Source organism: Linepithema humile, chromosome 7 (genome assembly GCF_040581485.1).
Source record: "Linepithema humile isolate Giens D197 chromosome 7, Lhum_UNIL_v1.0, whole genome shotgun sequence".
In the NCBI taxonomy this organism is placed as follows: Eukaryota; Metazoa; Arthropoda; class Insecta; order Hymenoptera; family Formicidae; genus Linepithema; species Linepithema humile.
Genome location: NC_090134.1, coordinates 1,293,582 through 1,312,578, shown reverse-complemented (window position 1 = coordinate 1,312,578; position 18,997 = coordinate 1,293,582). Strand labels below are relative to the sequence as shown.

The window sequence follows — 18,997 nt, the reverse complement described above, 5'->3', positions numbered from 1 at the left end:
TTCGCCAAACAATTTACATGTTGCCAGCTATTATGTAACTTTTACGAGTCTGATCGCGATTTCGTCCGTGTTGCTAAATTGTTATAAATTTCGTTAAAATTGACTTGCAATAAATAAAAATGCAAAATAACAAATATAATTATGGTAAAAAAATTTTAAATATTTTGCATTTTTGCCATCGTGAAAACTTAATTAAAGTCTAAGCGTTCTGATATAAATTTTTTTTAAAGTAATTTTTCATAAATTATTGAAAATATAAAAGTAACCCTAAAATTGCGTGAACGTCAATATTTAATCTGATCATAATGGACTTTCTACTTGCTTTCGAGATGTCGGAATCTCATTCCGATCGGTTCAAGATTTATCCGAATGTCCGTAATAAAACAGCTTGACGAAAAGCGGAATTATTGCAATCGGAAACGTTTTCGCAGAGATACATAACACATAGCTGCCGTAATTTGATCTTGGTGAGAATTTAATCGGAAGCTTGACCAATTGAATTATCCGAGCTGAAGAAATAAAAGAACTCTCGCGAGTTCAACTGCGCAACTGGACATTTAATGTGAACATTCCGTCGTTTAATATCCATCTTAAGAAAACTTTAATCTGAGACTTATTAATAACCAAGATGTCCAGCGTTGAAAATATAGAAGTTATGAAAACGACTTCGAATTAAAACTTCGCTCGGAGAAACTCGATTTCAACTTCTCCCAAGAACGGTAAGCTTCATGTACACGCTTTACCAGACATTCCGTAGAAACTAATAGACGAGCTTATGTAACATCGATCACATAATCAACACTAATGCGAAGATAACAATTTGAAACCTGTTATTTTGCGCGTAAGAACAAGCATTGAGCGCGATACTGTCAACACGTAATAACGGCAAATAAACAAATTGCAAATCGATGAGCCGCTACGGGAATTTATCCATTTTCAATTCAAAATATTTCAAGATATACGCCAAGTTGAAATATGTGAATCACCCAATTCGGCATTATCTCGATTATCAACAGTGTCCAGTGGCAATAAATAAATAAATGTCGATATTCTATAAAATTTGTTCCGCAATCAACGAGAAAACCAAATGTATTTATTTCAGTTATTGGCGCACAATGATCGACTGCTGTCCAACTGTTGTAATGCAGTTGGACACACACAGACACTTTATCGATGTAAAGTTGATATATCATATCTTGCAAACTTTAACTAATGAGTTTTGGTTTCATTTTTAATAATTCTGTAGTTTCACATAGATAGATAAAATAAATAGTTCTATAGACGAATAATTCTAGTGAATCGGAACAAGTGATTCGGAAAAACTGAGATGCGTCTGAGTACTTTTATGGATTCAAAAGTTCTCACTCACCGCAATCTTATGACTATTAGCAAAAGTTCTTGCTCGGCAGATGTATCATTTTATGAAAACTGAAAGTTTCGGCTTTGTTTCTAACAATTCTATAGTTTCTGATAAAATAAATACTTCAGATCAAACAAACAGTCCTGGCTATTAAATCAATGAGGTAATAAAAAAATGGCTCGGGACAGATTGATTCACACTACGCGCTCAAGCACGAAGGCAACATGTCGATCACGGACATGTCGACAGTCGAATTAAATAAAGTCAAATGAAAAGAGAAAAATGTGCGAAATCAAAATTGCTGATATCGTGCAAAAAAAAAAAATTATCGACGAAGCATTGCAGTGTCGGAATGAAAAGTACCGGTAGTTCAATGACATCGTATTGTTAATGTCCCTATTTCTTTTCGGACAGTATCACCGGAAAATTTGGCGAGACAACGGTCCGAAAGCGCTCGCAAGGAACATCGAATTAATGCGGTCGATCGAGCGTTAGATTTCCTCCACGTGGAAAACGAATCACCGGACCGGTCGGTCGAAGGCGCCGCGCACCTGTTTGCTCGTAAAGTGTGTACACTTCTCGCGTATATGCAGGCGACTTGGCGTCCAAGGTGCACGCGAGCGTATATCTCGTCGACGTAACGGCACGTCCGGCGGCCGTTTTCGGCTGCAACCTTTATTCCGGCAACATGCGATCTCCCGAAAGATAGAAAACGTACCCTGCGCGATCGATAGATTATCGCGGGCCCATGCGAGATACGGTAACAAGATGCGCCGAAAATGTCATTCGAAATACGAACTCGTCGACCATCCATCCACATTTTCCTGACAAAAATCTTGTTCGGCTCCAATTAGCAATTTTGCAATGCACGGCTCGAAAAGTCTCTATAGTTAAACTTTGAATAGTCCATCGATGTTATCGCATGATCGCCTCGCAACGTCCTTTCCCATTTCTTTATACAGAGAACTTTATACCCCACGAATTACGATAATGCCGCGCTCTCTCCGGAAGGCGGAGTGGGCGAGAGCTCGCGCGCGCGTCGCTTCGGAAAAGCGCCGCCGCAAATGCGAATACGGCGAAGTGACGGCGAAGTGCTCGTCAAATTATAGGTATGCACTCGGGAAACGTTTACCGTGTCGTTGGAGCGTATCCGCCGTTGCCGGAGCGCTCCAACGACGGCGACGGCGACGGTACTTGCTCGATACGAATTTTCAGGAGAGCGCCACCGGGTTCCCACCGGCGGTTTCCACCCGACAGACGAGACCTGAGAGAGACGAAAGAGTCGCAGAGGGTAAGAAGACGAGGAGGAGGCTAACCTTTGCCCTCGGTAATTTCATTACCTCGCGCACGGACGTCGCGACGAGCTCTTTTTCTTAGTCGCAAGCATCTTTATTATTATTTGACCTCGGGCTAGTAGTGCTGTAAACGCCGCGCGTTAAAAAATTATTTCCCTTCTTTATGCGAAAACTGCAGAAAAGCACTCCGTTCCGGTGAGCTTCGAGTAAGGTCAAAATTTTTCCAAGCGATAACATGTCATACCGGTTGATCTGAAGCGCAGCGCGGAAGAAAAAGTGCACCATCCCCGCGCTCAAGATCGATCCGACGCATTAATAAAACACGTTTTAAGTGCGACGGCATTAAGAGGCTATTAGTACGCGTCGAACGCGTGGAGAGAGATTTATGTACATAGTTATATCGAGTTTGATGAAGCGCGCGCGGGAGTGCTCCGAGAATCAAGTCGTCCCAGAAGCTTCATGTTTCTTATTATAGAACTCGATTCCGTGATTTAGCTTTCCTTCTTTTCCTCCCAAAACTGTTGGATAAGTAACGGACGGAACGATGAAGGCAGAACATGTCTTCATTTGTCATAAAACTTGATGGAGGCGGTCGCGCACAAATTGACTCTCGCTCGCTTATCGACACACCAACAGCGCCGGGCCAATTTTTGCCCCTCTCCCTCCCCTCCTCTCCCGCCCCCAACCCGGATATCGCATCATAATTCACGGCGCGGCGTAAAATATTCAGCGACCGCTATCGCGTACGTTATCGTTCTCGCGCGGTTCCCCAAGTTAATTCGGATTCCATGGATCTTTGGTGCCAGGGTTGCTGACTCCTCGTCGCGGACGGCGCGGCGACGGCGGCCAGTATGAATACTCGTCATGCTATCTCTAATACACGCGACGCGAGCATTCTGCAGGTTATTTTAGATGCATTCGCCCTCGTATGCGTAGACTATTTAGATTTTACCTAGAATAGAAGCGCGCTAAGGACAAACAGACCAGATAACTGGATCGGATTTGGCACGCAGACAGATCTAATTATTTATAAATAGGTAGACTCGCTCCTCTGTGCCGCGATATACGTTATTAACAATTGTAATAATACATACGAAGCGTCTGCACGCTATGGCATATCTAATTTCGACGTGCACTTTCCATTAGGGTTTTTCCATTTTTTGACATTCTCAAGCAACTTTTTCTTCACGAAACATTTTCCGCGGAGTCCGCGTTTGGATTATTTGGCAAATTTAATTTAATTTAATTTGGATATTGCAAATTTAACAATATCTTGTGCTTTACGCGATTAAAATGCAGAGAAAATTATAAATTTTTCAACACACATAATAGAAATATATTTAAGACGCTTGGATGCAAGACACTGTTTCAAAATCACATGTCATTCGTCAATTAAATCAAGATTATATATCGTTTACGATTCTACACTTCACTGCGACTGAAAAGATAACTTGATGCTCCGATTGCAAGACAGCGTGATTCATGAAGAAATAAGACCGCAGCACATCTGCTGCTCACGTCACCGCGTATAATACTTGATGCAATTGCCCGTAACCCGCTCTATCAGCGATCATTATTCCTAAACGGCCTACTTCCACCGATTCGGGCATCGGTCGGATATAAATAAATCGCGAACCAAAAGTGTTCTTATTGACGGACGAAGCCACTCGAAATGCCGCCGTCTTTCGCGAGTGATTTCGCGAAAGCAAAAGGACGACTCTGGTCTCGCGAAACAGCATCGCAACTTTTCAATTACTACGACTTCGGCGTAGCCCGATGAACGGAGCCTTTGCTCGAAAAGCACGAAAGCTCCTCCCGTCCGGCGATAATGAAGAGAATGAAACGCGCTTACTTCGCGATAACCAACTTTGAACCCCCCGTAAATTCAAGTAAAATTAAAACTTTGCGGTCTGAATGCGAAACATGATGTATCTCATTTGAACTTCAAAGTTTCGTTCTCGGGATCCGAAATCAATTTCCAACTTCCGCAGCTCACTTAACTCGATTTCCGCGCGCACATTGCAGTAATTTTTCGTCAATATCATCGTGTTCCTGCGGAACATTTTTCCATTCTGTGGCGGGGATTAAGCGTTTCGCGAGAAAATACCGGTGGCGAAATTGCGGAGGAAGATGCTTTTGCACGAGATACGAGAGACTCGGCGGCTTACCTTGTGCGGTTCCGGTGCGTAAATTCCCGGCAAAGGTGCCAGCAGGTGGAGACCGGCGGGATTCGGGATGCCCGGTGCCGGATGTCCCGGTGGAATCGGCAACGGCACCAGTTTCAGACCCCAGGGCAGGTACCACGGCGCCGTGTGATGCATCCTGACTCAACCGCGATCGGAAAGCGTGTTGGAAGCGATTGAGGATCACGCTCCAGCGTGCGGATCTCGCGATTTCACTTTGTGTCGACCGATCGGGGGAGCGGAGAGATCCAGGAAAACAGGCCGCGACACGCGAGCCTGCGGCAGGATCCGACGCGAGAAAAATACACGCTCTTATCGCGCGGACGACTCCCACGAGACGATTGTTTTTCCTCGAGGCGCCGAGAAGATGGGACGGGGCGGACGAAGGCAGGGGAAGCGGCAGAGAGAGAATCACCTTGGCATTTTCCGAGAAGACTGTTTGCCACCGTGCTCCGGCAGTACTGTCTTTTCGCTGAGGAAAAGCGCTTGTTCCACGCGATGGCTTTCCTCCCGGCGGAAAAGACACGTCACACACGCAAAGAATGCGAGAACCGATTACGCGCGATTGCCGTCGTCATCGCGCGCCGAGATAGGCGCATTAGAATAAGTGTGCGGGAGGGGGAGAGAGGGGAGAAAACGTGACACACACGTGCCACACACCGTGTGTGCGAGTCTCACGCACACGCACACACAGACACACACTGTGTGGAATACGAGGGTGGGACGTGTCTCGCTCGTGTTATCGATGTACGCAATTCGCCAAGTGCGAAGAGACAACACCCAACAAAACGTAACCGGTACGAGCGCGCGGCGTCGACTGATCGCGCCGATCGAGCGTCTACGACGCGAGCACATGGTCGCGCGCGTCGACTTCCCCTTCCTATTGCCACCACCACTATCACCGCCACCACCATCGTCGCTAGATCAGCGGGCCGCCGCAACACCGACCAGTTCGGCGAAGGATGAATTCCGAGAAGTGCATAATTATCAATAATTAACTTGTATTTTTCCTAATCTAAAAATTGCCATTACACAATCATTAATATTTTAAACGTCAATTTTGAAACGGCAAAAAGAGATTTATTTTTTCTCTTCCCACTTCTTTACGTCGCCAGTTTATTCGTGTCTTTCTTTCATTATTAAAAGCAAGTGATTTTTCGTAATGAGAAGAATAATTATTTATCTTTTTTAATCTTTCCGATCCAACATTTATTGTAAACGTTAATGTCAATGTTACGCAATATTATGTAGCTTTTTTTAGAGAAAGCAATACTCGATGTCAAAAATTCTTATATCTTATAAAAATAATGTACAAGCTCATCTTTGATTTAAATATACAATATATGCAATTTTCTTTTACTCGCAATAAAATCGGCGACCAAAATTTTGATTGACAGATATAAAGGAAATATTTCAGAAACAGAATCCGATAATCTCTATTCTACGATAATCTTGTTTCCGCATTCAGAACCGATGAGGCGCAGACATTGCACCTTTGATGTCAGAAGACATTTCTGCGTGTTGTGTGACACACTCGCGAAAATTAAGGCATATCCACCGGGCGGTAACTTATGCTGAATCCAAATCATCCGGCTCGCTGGCTTGCTGATTTCGGAGGGATATTCTAGCCGGACCGCCGAACAGAAATGCTTGACGTGTGTCTACGTCAGAGATATAGCAGAGATCCAATTCACGATTAATCTAACCGAGAACGAGTAGAATGTCAACGCGAACTGAGAATACGCAGAGACGGACAGTAACCGAATAAAGACACGCTCGACGTGAATAGCCTCTAATTACTGTTAATTGTGCAAAATAGCAAATAGTAAATTCTATAATATAAAAATAGGATCCAAATATCAAAATAATAATATAGACATAATTAATGACAAAGATAGAGAAATAGCGATCTGCGATAAAATAATCACTAGATTTCATATCCCGGAATTGACTTTGTCGATCAATTCCACGTCGCAAAGAGGGAAAGACAAATATTTTGGCGTTTAAAAAAAATTTACACAGGATGATTAATCGTTCGATCATATCAACAAAATGTTTTTAATTAAAAACTAAATTTATGACGGCCTCCCCAGTCGGTGCTCACGGCCGAAACGCACGGTGTATTCGGAGGAATTATAATTAAGTATAGTTTAATTAGGCTGTCCCAAAGTTGGACGTACCGCTCGGGAAACTGACTCCATCTAACTTCAACCCCGGAGACGGCTCGTGTCCGTCGTAAAGTGACCGCCGTCTCGGCGCGATTACTTATTTATCGATATTACTATGCAAATTATGCAAACGACAAGTCCGTCGTTTCGCATAATCGACCGAAATCCGCAATGCAAACGCGATGCTTCCTCAAAATGCGTGTAACTCATCATCAAGGTACGAAAGCAAGACGGAATGCGGCGGACTATTGCGAACTCTCGGAATATCCGGAAACAAGCAGACGACGTCATTCTGCGGCGCGGAAGTAGAAAGACAAATATCTTGCGCGTAAACGCGCGTGATGCTTCTCTCCCCTGTCTTCACTTTCAAGCCGCAGAGTCGGCTATTCCGTTTGCATGGCATTGAAATATACACAGGACACACGTGAAAAGACGAGAGAATCAATAGCAAGGACGGCTTTTCTGCTCGCTCAGCGTGTAACGCGTGATTCGTCAAAAATCCTTTATAACTTTTGTTTGTGATTAAAAAATGATTAATTACGCGCTCATCCGTTATTCACCTTCGTGCGGCTGCCAGCCACTTGCGCGATTAGGCGAAAGTGCGCGAAATTTCACTGCGGCATACTGTACGTCGGAATACAGATATATCGATTCGCAAAACGTCTGTATAAGCGATCGATTTCGGATTGCCCTCCGCACGGTCGCCGGCAAATAACGAGATGCATCCGGAGGGGTAATATGTTAAAGTAAATATTGACAAACGATTGACTGCGCACTCCGCAATCGAAGCGACCGCCGAATATTAATATTAATGCTCACGATGTTACTCGCTAATGATGATTTCGCTTTCCGAGAGTCAGCAAACATCATGGAAATTCCTAAGCCATCGATTAACGATTTCGCTAATTGCACAACGCCTTGCGAGCGCACGCACGTAAACACTTGAGCACAACCGGGCATACGGATAAGAGGAACTCCAGCAGAAAAATACTCCGTTATTCTCGCGCAAGTAAAGTCTGCTTTAATTACAAGCCTTTAAAGAACACTCGTTTTCTATTCTACAAAAGTTCGCACGTTGTTATTTAACCTAACGGAACGGCAAGAAGAACGAGAAAAGCAACTGAAAACCTGTTAGCGAAAGAAAGAATCCGCAACCTGCTCTTGACATTGTATTAATCCAATCGAAGTTTTCCCTGCGGAGAGACACACCGACGAACTCGCGGACAAAACTTTTCCCATTGTGATAAGGCACGCATTTCCGTGCGCATGCGAATCGGTGAAACGGATCTCGCCAAGCATTAACCGAGGCAAGTCCCTGCGAATAATTTATCTCTGCGCAAAAATTCACGAGATGAAATCAGTAAAGTGACAAAAAAGTACCCACTATACTTAATTTTTACGTCTACATCTAATTTCTTGATGATACTTTCCAGTGACCAAACGTAGACTTTTAAAGCGTTTCCTTTTACCGGGTTTCCCGAGAATCAAAGTTTCGGACACTACGTAAAAATAAGTTTCAAGCAAAAAGATTAATCCGCCAGCATCGTCCGGTAACATCACGAAAGCTAGATTCTCGATCCCGTTTCGCGGGAAAACTTTAAAAAGTCGGCGTTCATAGATAAAAATCGAAGAGCCGGCGTGCATTACCGTAAAGTGTATCCGTCGTAAACATATCTCGCGATTCATGCAAAACACACATTTTCTTACTGGGCGATGTTGTACGCGTACAAGATGGCGGCAAACACAATAATTAAAAAATTAGTGTACAATTACAACTATTGCTTGATAATTTTAAAATCGACTACAGGTGTAATTTTCTACACGTAATTTGCAGCTTGCGGGTATAATTAATTTCCAATGATGTGACGAAACGGATTGCACAAGTAACTTTGCAGTTATTATGCCTTGCATCAATAGTTCGAGAACAGTTTCTAATTTTAAATTTATGACGCACCGCAAGCGAGCCAATCGGATCACACATACAATCGTAAACTTATTTTATTTACGTAAAAATAATATATAAATGTAAAATAATAAATTATTTACTTAACTATAATTTGTAGAATATTACCATTATTTTGCGTAATATTTACTCGAGTAATTCTCTTGATATGACAAAAGATTCTTCTAAAAAATAAAGACAATAAATATTACGCAATAAAAAGTAAAAAAATTATATAATTTTTGCAAAGTTACATAATTCTCCGTGTGTCTCCGTTTTTAATCATGTTTACATCCATTATTCGTGTAAATTTACCGAAATCTTTTTACACTGCGGAAGAAAGATTTTTATTAAGACTTGAACTTCCCATATGAAGCTAATGTTTGCTTCGTTTACCTACATGTATAAATGTACTCACGGTGCTTTCATAAGCGACACGCGACGGATCGTTGACATAGGGGCCACCGGGGCGACTTTTGCGTAACACACGTTAATGTAACGTAGCCGTATCACTTGATACGGGCGAAAACACGCACAAACCTCACGCAGGATCGCGTGCCCGATTTAAAAATTTCCCTGACGCGTGTCCCACTTTACGGGCGTTTAGCACAACCATTCATTCAAATTGCACGTCAAACATATATTTTAGATATATATGCAAATATGTAAATAAAACAAGAGATGCAAATCTGTGGCCCAACATAATAGGGTTATCGCTCAAAATAAATCACTTTCAGATTATCATCGTTATAATGAACGAATTAATAAGTTTGATTCTTTATCAATTTATAACCATATTAGTCACGTGTCATTAATCAGCGAGAGTCACGTTAGTGTCTTGTTCTTCTTTTACATCGTCGAGCGACAAGCGCTTCGCAGCTTACGCTGCTCGCACGTAACGCGAATATGTAAATTGTAATCCATTTACGTGAGAAACAAATGTTAACTGTCAAATTACTGTCTCCCGCTAATCCTCCAGTGATCACATCGACTGGTGCAGAAGTGTATGCGAAAGAATCTCCATCTCGAGACAGTCAATTATAGATAAACCAAACGTGACATGAATTTGTGGTCGTTCGATATGTAATAATATTATCGCCGACATTTTTCGTCCACTATTTTGATTGAGAAGAGAACTATCGCGAATCGTAAAGCCGTCGTGTCATCAATGCGCGACGACTGAAAGTCGCGAAACGTCGCCGGAGACGAGCGCGAGTACGCATTATTAAAAGTAACGATTGCCGGTGAGAGTTTCGCGAATGCGCATGCAGTATATTTGCTAAAGAAATCCGCCTTTTTTCCTGTCGCACGCTCCACAGTCCTTTCTTCCTAAACCGAAATAGACGACCGCGAAGAGTTGATTCTCCAGCCGGCAATCTCGTCTCTCAGAGGCTCAAGGTGAATTACAGCGTGGCGCGTATCCTCTCCACTCGGTACTATAACTCGCGCTGGACAAAGAGAGCCGCGCCCCGGGCTATTTACCCTCGTGATATTTGACACCATCGGATAAAAGATCTCGCGGCGGCGCCTCGAAGACCGCCCCCGATTTCAGTTGCAGTTCCGCAAGAAAAACGATACGACTCGTGTCAATAAAATCGTCATCGCGTCTGACACCTTTGTCGATCGACTCCAACATCTCACCTTCCATCGCGCGCGATTACAAAGACATATTAAAAACGATGCAAGTCGTCACAGCAACACGTCTGCTGTTCCTCGACATTTTGAAAAATAATACGATTGTAACGAAAAATTCGAAGAGCTGAAGAAGGAATTTAGTCGTTTGTAAGACGGGCCAGAGAAATCACCAGCGAAATGGCAAGAGTTTTTGGCCGACGGCGAGAAGTAGTTTCGCGAAAGACAGCTCGGTTGTCTCGCGGCACCTGTCGCCTGTTTGTCATTCCTCGTGCATAGAGAATCGTCGTCCGAGACTCGGCCGAGTGCAGATAATTTGCAGCGCGCATGCAGACACGGAAAAAGAGAAGAAGCCAAATACTTATAATGGTTACTATGATTCTCATGCAATTCCCGGCCGCTCGGCCAGGAATGCGTTCGCTGCCGGCATTCGCCTCCGCGCATTAAAGCGCGCATATTCGAAGCGAGCTGCGGCGAATTTTTTTTAAATTCCATCGTGACATGCCATCGCGACGTGCCGCGATATGCTTGGGAGTGACGTTATGATCGAGTTCAATGAGCCTCATCTCGAATATCACGTCGTGCGTCTTCGATCGCGCGAGGACGTGAATCTTTCAAGCGACGCAAATGCGGAACGTCGAGGGTAATTAAGTGCGAGATAATTAGATGAATACGTTGCAAGATCATGGAAATGATATAATTAGGTGAATATTACGAAATCAGTGCACAAATGCGTATTATAATAAATTGGTTATAATTATTTAATTATGATGACTCCACACTTCTCATAGAGATTGAAATGATTTCTGCAACCGTAACAAGTAATCATAACAATCTTTTTATTGGGAAATAACAATGTATTTTATATAATCACCGTAAATTGGCGAATCAATAACCTGTTCTGCTGCTATTACGAAACCAATATTTCGTGAGAGCACTTTCACATCGTTAAATGAGAGGTAGGGACTCGAAATTTGCCAATGCCCTACATATCTGAAATTTTGCCGATTTGAACATCCAACCACAATATTTCACACAATGCTTCTCGTTCGGAATAGTTAATTAGGTTCGCGAAATTAACCGTGACGAGAAAGATTATATTCATATCGATTTTTCTTGCCAAGGCCACGATTTTGATGAACTTACTTTCGGAATAAAGAGCAAATTTCGCTCGCATCGTTCCGAACTAGTTTTACACGTCACTTCGCTGTTTTACGAAAGTGTAATGAAAACGCGAGATGAAGTCTGTGTTCAGTTCGTAATTCTGAATGGCATTGACCAAAAGTCGTACTTTCTAATAAAGTACTCGATGTATCCTCCAAGAGTTTAGTCGTTATTACGAGAGTTTTATTAAATATTTACTTGCGAGACGAATAAAAACTTTTAATTATTTTTATGAAGGTATTAATTATATCTACGCCGCTATATAATCTGTGTATAATTTTTTGCGCATTGCGTGTCAGTCAAGATCCAATTATCTTTCATATGTTAGAACTATTAATCCTCGATCTTGTATCTGCGATTGCATTCGTAAATGTTTACTGTGCTAAAAAATAGTTCCAACTATTCAGACATATCTTCGAACGTACCTTGAAATATCGGAACTATTTGACATTCAATCTGAACTATTCGACCATCTACAATTTCGAAATATTTCGAGTACATATTCCTGGCAGAAATCGATACTATAATCGATACTTGAAATTATAAATTATCTCTCTCGATAGGGATCATCGCGTAATATAAATTTGAGGTAAATTTGTACTGTACTGAATGGAAATAATAAATGGATACTGGGCCACTTTCAGGCCATTCTCAGGCGTCCCTCTGATATCAGCTAAAGTGACTGCGTGATTGTGTTAGAATAACGGCCACTGTATCACACTTGATACTTTTCAATAAACCGATGATTGACTGATGCTTTTGAACGGTTCTCAGATGTCACACACGAGTTTATACGAGATAGTTTTATTAAATATTTACTTGCGAAACAAATACAATACATAACACTGATGATACCGTGCAAATTTGTCGACCGGTATCAGTTTTTTATTTTTTTCTTTAATATTTTTTAATAACAAAATAGCACTACTAAATCAAATTCTGGTTTAAAAAGTATTATTCCGATTGTTGATGGAAAATATCTCCTTGATGAAACGCGCCGAATCCTGTATAAATATGCTCGGCTCTCGTAAACCGCGATTTTATTATGAGCACTCTAATAATATGATCGGGCATATTTGTAAGCACAAACGAGAGTATCTTGGCGGAATCCATATTTTCGTAAAACTTCTCATTCATACAGTACCGAATTGGCAAGTGTAGCGGAAATTCCACATGGTAGCAAATGGTGCCGTCTTCATACACGACGGAAATTCCGTCCGCGGTAGCAAACAGTGGTCGCTCTATTTTCTATCGGTCGAAATGTTTTATTTACAAACCGGAAAGCCTTCCAATTTATTAAAAAAGTTTTGTTCACAAAACTTGTTATTACCTGGAACCGTTCCTATTTTGATACTTCAGACAAAAATAAAATTTTTCTAAAATTAATACTAAGGAACTTGCAGATTTCCAATATTATTCTTAGAATTATAATTATTATTATAAAATATTATAATTATGACTCCAAAGAAGCTTTGGGATTTGTAATAGATTTTTAAAAATTTTCATTCAATTGAATTAAAAAAAAAATACTAAATTTTGCCAAATTTTCTATCAAGAATTCAAATTATACTTTTTAACCAAAATTTAGATTAAGAGTGTTATTTTGTTATTAAAAAAATATTAAAAACATAAATAGTTTATTATGCTCAGAATTGGTTGACGAATGCGCGACATTTTATTATCGAAGTAGCGATACATTTGTCACGTAATAACTTTCACCCGCCCGACACTAAAGTGTCATCGCAATGGGAATGCGAACGGTTAACCGACAGGCCTGTTTGCGGAACACATTTAGATAGGACAAATAAAAACCGGTAAAGAATGTCGTGCGCGCGCTACTCCAGTTCTCGCCCACTTAATCGTTTATCACGCGACGCGTTTTTACGAGACCATGCACGACCCCTTATTGCCGCTAACGAGACGCATCAAAGTAACAGTGTTTCACAGCAGACGTGATCCAGACTCCGAGTCTGGGGCAAATGTGTATTTAGCGTTTCTGCGTTTATATGCCGTTATCGGTAAATTTTACGACGGTAAATTTTACGACGGTCTTCAAGGACTCGTAGGTTCTTAAACGGCTGTTTCCCCCATAACAGAACTTGGCTGTTTCGTCGTCGCTGCTCGCGCGACACGCTCTCATTCGGATGAGATCGAGCGAAGACAAAGTTTTCACATAAGTAAAAATAACGACAACTCCAGGTCTACCAGATGCTATCCGCTATTACATACCACGACCTACCACACCCAATCATCGAGATAGAAATCAGGAGATAAGATATTTGTGTAAAATAACCATTTTAATTAATCTCTTTAGCCATTTTAGTTAACTAAAATTTTTTTTCAGAAATTAAATATTATTTGCATATTACGTCAAAAGTGATTTGATTAAATATCTAAGTGGAGAAAAGTCCGGCAATAATTCTTCCATTACCGACATTTGCAAAGAGAGCTCAAGCGCATTTCTGCACATTCATGCTGATTTTAGCGGAGATTGCTCCGGTTGGGAAGCTTGATAAACCTCGTCTGATTTTGACCCAATTATTGTCGGACGTATAAAGGTAATCTAACATATCGATTATGCGCGGAATATCGGGTACTTCATCTACCCTTTTCAGGCGTTGCGGCGAAACAAATTGCAGTTAATGAAAACGCGCAAGATTTATCCGGGCGACCTCGATGAATAAATCGCGCGACAAACTCGGACGAATGTCGGTCGGGAAAAAAAATTATTCAACAGGCTAACATAGCGAGACGTATACAGTTGCAATCCAAAAATAATTCGCAATACCGCAGCTGTGTACACAGGATGCGCAACATCACTATGGAGTATTTCGGCTACAAAGTTTTCGATAAACTTGGAATCGTCCCTTCGCATTTGTGATAAATTTAACAAATTAACGTGCCTGTGCGGCGAGCAACAATTATGTCTAATAAACCTATTCGTTTTTCATAGAGATGGGACACTTGGTTTATTTACGTACGCGAAGCATACGACCTGTTTTTCGAGAAAATATACAAATAATAAATCACTTTGAAGATCGGGAAAAACATGTGTGATTTTTATTAGCGCTTTCCATTTCCAGTCGATTAGTGAAGACATCAGTGTTTGCATAATTTTGCTCAAGATACTGATGTCATGAAATAAAAAATTAAAAGCCAGTCGCGCCGATATCGGAAAACGCTAATTTTGGGTTACCTCTATTTGGTTACCTTTATTTAGATTGCCTCTATTTGGTTACTTCTATTTAAATTACGTTTATTTGGTTACCTTTATCCTTATCTATAGATACTTGTGATTATTAATTTTGTGAAAGCGCGAAATTTATAAATTTAAAAAAGGTCTCTAATTGTGGATGCGACATTAAAGCTGGATGGAAACAGACGCGGATGCGGTTAAAAGTAACACCATAATACGCAATATTTTATTTTAGTCCGGCCGCGACGAGTCGGGAAATTCAATGCTCTCTGCATTGCAGTCCGTGGATGCACTACCGAATCGCCTTAGCTTAAGCTTAATCCCCTTTAGCCCGCTTTAGCTGGCCACGTCGTATCTCACTCGCCACGTAACAGACATCATTTTTCATCGTGAATGCGCCGTCTCCGCCGCGAAAACACCGCGCCACGGCATAATGATAGTACCACGGCGCTGCGACTACTTGCATTATTTAACCCTTTGCACTTCGCCCGTATTAGCCGTAAGCTGGCAACCGACTCCGTACATCTTTTACGACAGTTGATGCGGCGCGGCTTTAAAAAGCGTCGCGCGCAAAAACTTCTCGCTAATAAAAACAGACGTATAAGATGTTTATTGTCTCCCTCAGAGAGTATGATATTCTTCTATTGTGTGTTTTTTATGTTTTCGTGTTATGTGTATGTGTGCACTTTAAATGTACGTGCAAAATATATTTTTCTATATTATTGTTCTGTATTATGTTATACATCTATATTTAAACTTATGCGTATTTATATTCTACATTTGTACAAATGTAAAAATATCGTTGAAAAAAAGGTTCATCATTAAAGACATAATTTTTCCTATCAAAATAATATTTTTACCATCTTTTTGTATACACGATACTTTAAATAAAAAATGTAATGCATAATGTTTTGTGATCGCATACATTTATCTCATACATTATTTATTTATATACATCCCTTTAAATATATTGTGTATTTTTGTGTTACATTTGTTTTCCATTTCAAAGCAGATTTTCCAGGTCAAAAAGTTAGCTATAATTATATTTCGTCCGACGTAAATTTCGTTCGACACATGCATAGTGTTGAAAATAAATCCAATCGTAATAAGACGAATAAAAACTTTTTTTTGCTACCGCGTAATTTATACTATAATGACCCGAAGGAGAATATTATACCACTTGGCAACAGGTGAAGGACGTTAATTAAGAAGTTCACGCGCCAGTATTTCGAGCAAAAGCAGACTCTCGGAGCGCCGATGTGCCCTATCTCGTAAGTACAATTTACACGCAGACACTTTTAACGCGATAGAGATGTTGCGCGTGTGTAACAACGTGTTAACAACCGCTTAACAAGATAATCTGCTTTTCTCTAAGACACCAAGTTTAATAACCATGCTCGCGAGGCGCAGGTGGACGCAAAGCGCGACGTTACTTCGAACACTGCAAAATAATTTTAGACGTGCAAAACGATGTCACGCGTTCATGAAGAAGTAACGAAATCTAAATTTTCGCATCGCACGTATTTACTTCCTGAAGCTCCGATCTCTATCCGAAGTAAAATGGATTGGTCTTGGCACACCATGCGCGCACCGTGGACTCTGGCAGTGCGAGTAAAACTTAATTAAAGAGCTGTCCGCGGTATTTCGGTCGAATTACGCGACACGGCTTTCCGCGATGCAGCGAGCGCGATACGAGCGCGAGTGCGTGGCGGGAGCTATCAGAGCCCGCGATCGTTGACCGTGCCGAGTTATCCCGCCGTCCGCGACGGAATCCGCTTTTTGCGCCGTCGGGCAGCACCCTTTGCAACAACTGTGTCCCGTTCGCGCCACCCATGTCTGGCCGCCATAACCGCGACGTCCACGTGTGCGCCTTTTCGCGCACAGCCCCGAAGCTCCCGTGCGATTGGCAAAGAGAAACAAATGCGGCGGGACAGAAATTGGCCGTGGCATGTCGGAGACCAGAGCAGACAGACGGGTGGGACCGGCTAGGCGAAAGAGAGAACGGTCTGAACGAGAAGAACATGGAGTCGGACGCGGAGGTCCGCGACTTGACCGTGCCAACCCCGAGTTATTCGCATAAGCCGGCCATCTCTTCCTTGTTACTCCGCCTCTCGGGCGGCGGAGCAAGACCATGATTTACCAACTGTATTGAAATACCGAACAGTTGGAAGCTTACAAGACAATCTTGCATCCTGAGTGAACGTAAGACAAAACTGGCGGGACAAGATAAAATGCGGAACACTTTTGGACAGTTTTTTTTCCCCTTCTATTCTAGACAAACGTGCAAGATTTCCGCCATTTATCATGCAAATATATCGGTCGCTGCTTTACCGCGGAACAGGTTGCACGCACAGCAAAATAAAGAGTGACGGAAAGATACTGGAAAGACATATGTATATACGGTCGGATGATCATCCTCAGGATTTCAATGCTCTCTCTCGTACACGTACGCGATGATTCTCTCCAGCGATACGGTCACGTCGCTGCGCAGATTTCCAGATTATACGGCGAGGAAAATAGAGCGGCGACTGCGAAAATATGAAAAATGCACACGCCGAAGTGAGAATCGCGCAAACTGGGACAACGAGATAATCCAATACGCATCCAGCCGCCGGAACTTTCTTTCGCCACGTGGAAATAGAATGAGTTTTGTCGGACCGACAGAAAACACCCGGCGTTACTTATCTCTTCGAACCAAGGAAGACAGAAGTCTAAAGTTCACTAAGAATTGACAACGGCACGTGCAGCTGTCAATGATCGAATTTAATATTTTAGCTCAAAAATCAGACTCTTCTCGAATCCGAATAAATGCATATTTAATATTTACACAATCATGCCATGAAAATGTCATGTTATATAAGTATATTATAATATGTGACATTAACTCTTTATGATTCTGCGTCAAATTTGGACTCGACATGGTGCTTCGCGACAAATCCTCTAATTCTCCAAACTTGAAACAATTAGCAAACTATATTTTTCTAATCTTTATCGAATATTCCGAACAAGAAAGATTGATCGTTACATTCTGCCGATGGGATTAAAATAAGGACAAAATAATTACTAGCTCTTTTTATGAAAATTAATTCTGAACGCAAAGGATTAAATATATATAAATAATATTTGTGCTTGTTCGGATTATCGATAAATAAGTAATATGTGTAAACATGTGTTGTTTCTGTATTATTTATTTATTATCTCATGCGTGTTATTCCGTCCGTTAACCATTTGTCACACAATTATATTAGTTACCGCTTGTCCAGGCAAACGGTCTAGACGAGCGCGCTTAGGCTGCACGCGCGACGAAACAAGGAGCAGTAGAAAGAGGCAGACAGTGGACAGACGTTATATTTAGCGTGAGCACGTGGCGGCATGGCCGGGTATCTCCCCCCCCCCCCCCCTACTCCGGGCAGGTCGGTCGTTCGGTCGGTTTGTCTCTCGGAAAAGCTAATGGCGATGTGTGAGTACCTGTTGCCCCTGGGGACGCCCAGACACCCCCCCCCCCCCCCGGTACCCTCCTCTCTCTGTTTCTCCCGCGCACTCGTTCCCTCTCACCCGCGATTCACTCACACTGGAGCGAGTTGCACTTGCGGCAGTAGTATCGCCCGTTTCCGCCCAAGCCGCGCGTCTCCCCCATAATCAGCAGAAATCGAAACCGCCGTCCAGGACGCGACGAAGGGGACGAACGTCGTCGAAACCGCCTTGGCCGCGCTCCAGGACTAACCGTTCTCTCTTCGTGAGAAATCGAGAGACCCGACCGATCGCCAACTTTCGATGACGACGACCACGCGTCTTTTTGTCAGATTATTATAGCGCCGACGTCTCCGCGGCTAATGATGCCGCGTGCCTCAGGCAGGCGCGCTAACGCCCCGTCTTCCAACACAGAATCCACATAGGACTGCCCGCGCGGCGCTAAATTAACCATTGTCTAATTAACGCGCGATTCTCTGCCGTTCCACAAATCGAAAAGTCAAAACGTAAGCGTCGCCGTTTTCAAACGCGACTTCACGACGCGGTCATTTCATAAAGTTGCATTTCAAAATTTCCGCTTCGTAAA

At 42.2% G+C, this 18,997-nt stretch overlaps 1 protein-coding gene across 6 annotated transcripts in view; it reads right to left on the bottom strand.

Annotated features, from left to right (window-relative positions):
• The window catches only part of LOC105678466 (pseudouridylate synthase RPUSD2-like), a 124,340-nt gene that overhangs the window by 82,499 nt on the left and 22,844 nt on the right, over window positions 1-18,997 (bottom strand). The window contains exon 1 of one of the 6 annotated variants that reach the window (XM_012377846.2): window positions 4,824-5,673. The exons of the other annotated variants lie outside the window; for them this stretch is intronic. Coding sequence (XP_012233269.1) covers window positions 4,824-4,976 — 153 coding nt within the window. The 5' untranslated portion in view covers window positions 4,977-5,673. Of the gene's footprint in view, window positions 1-4,823; window positions 5,674-18,997 lie in introns of those variants that run through there. 6 annotated transcript variants of the gene reach the window in all.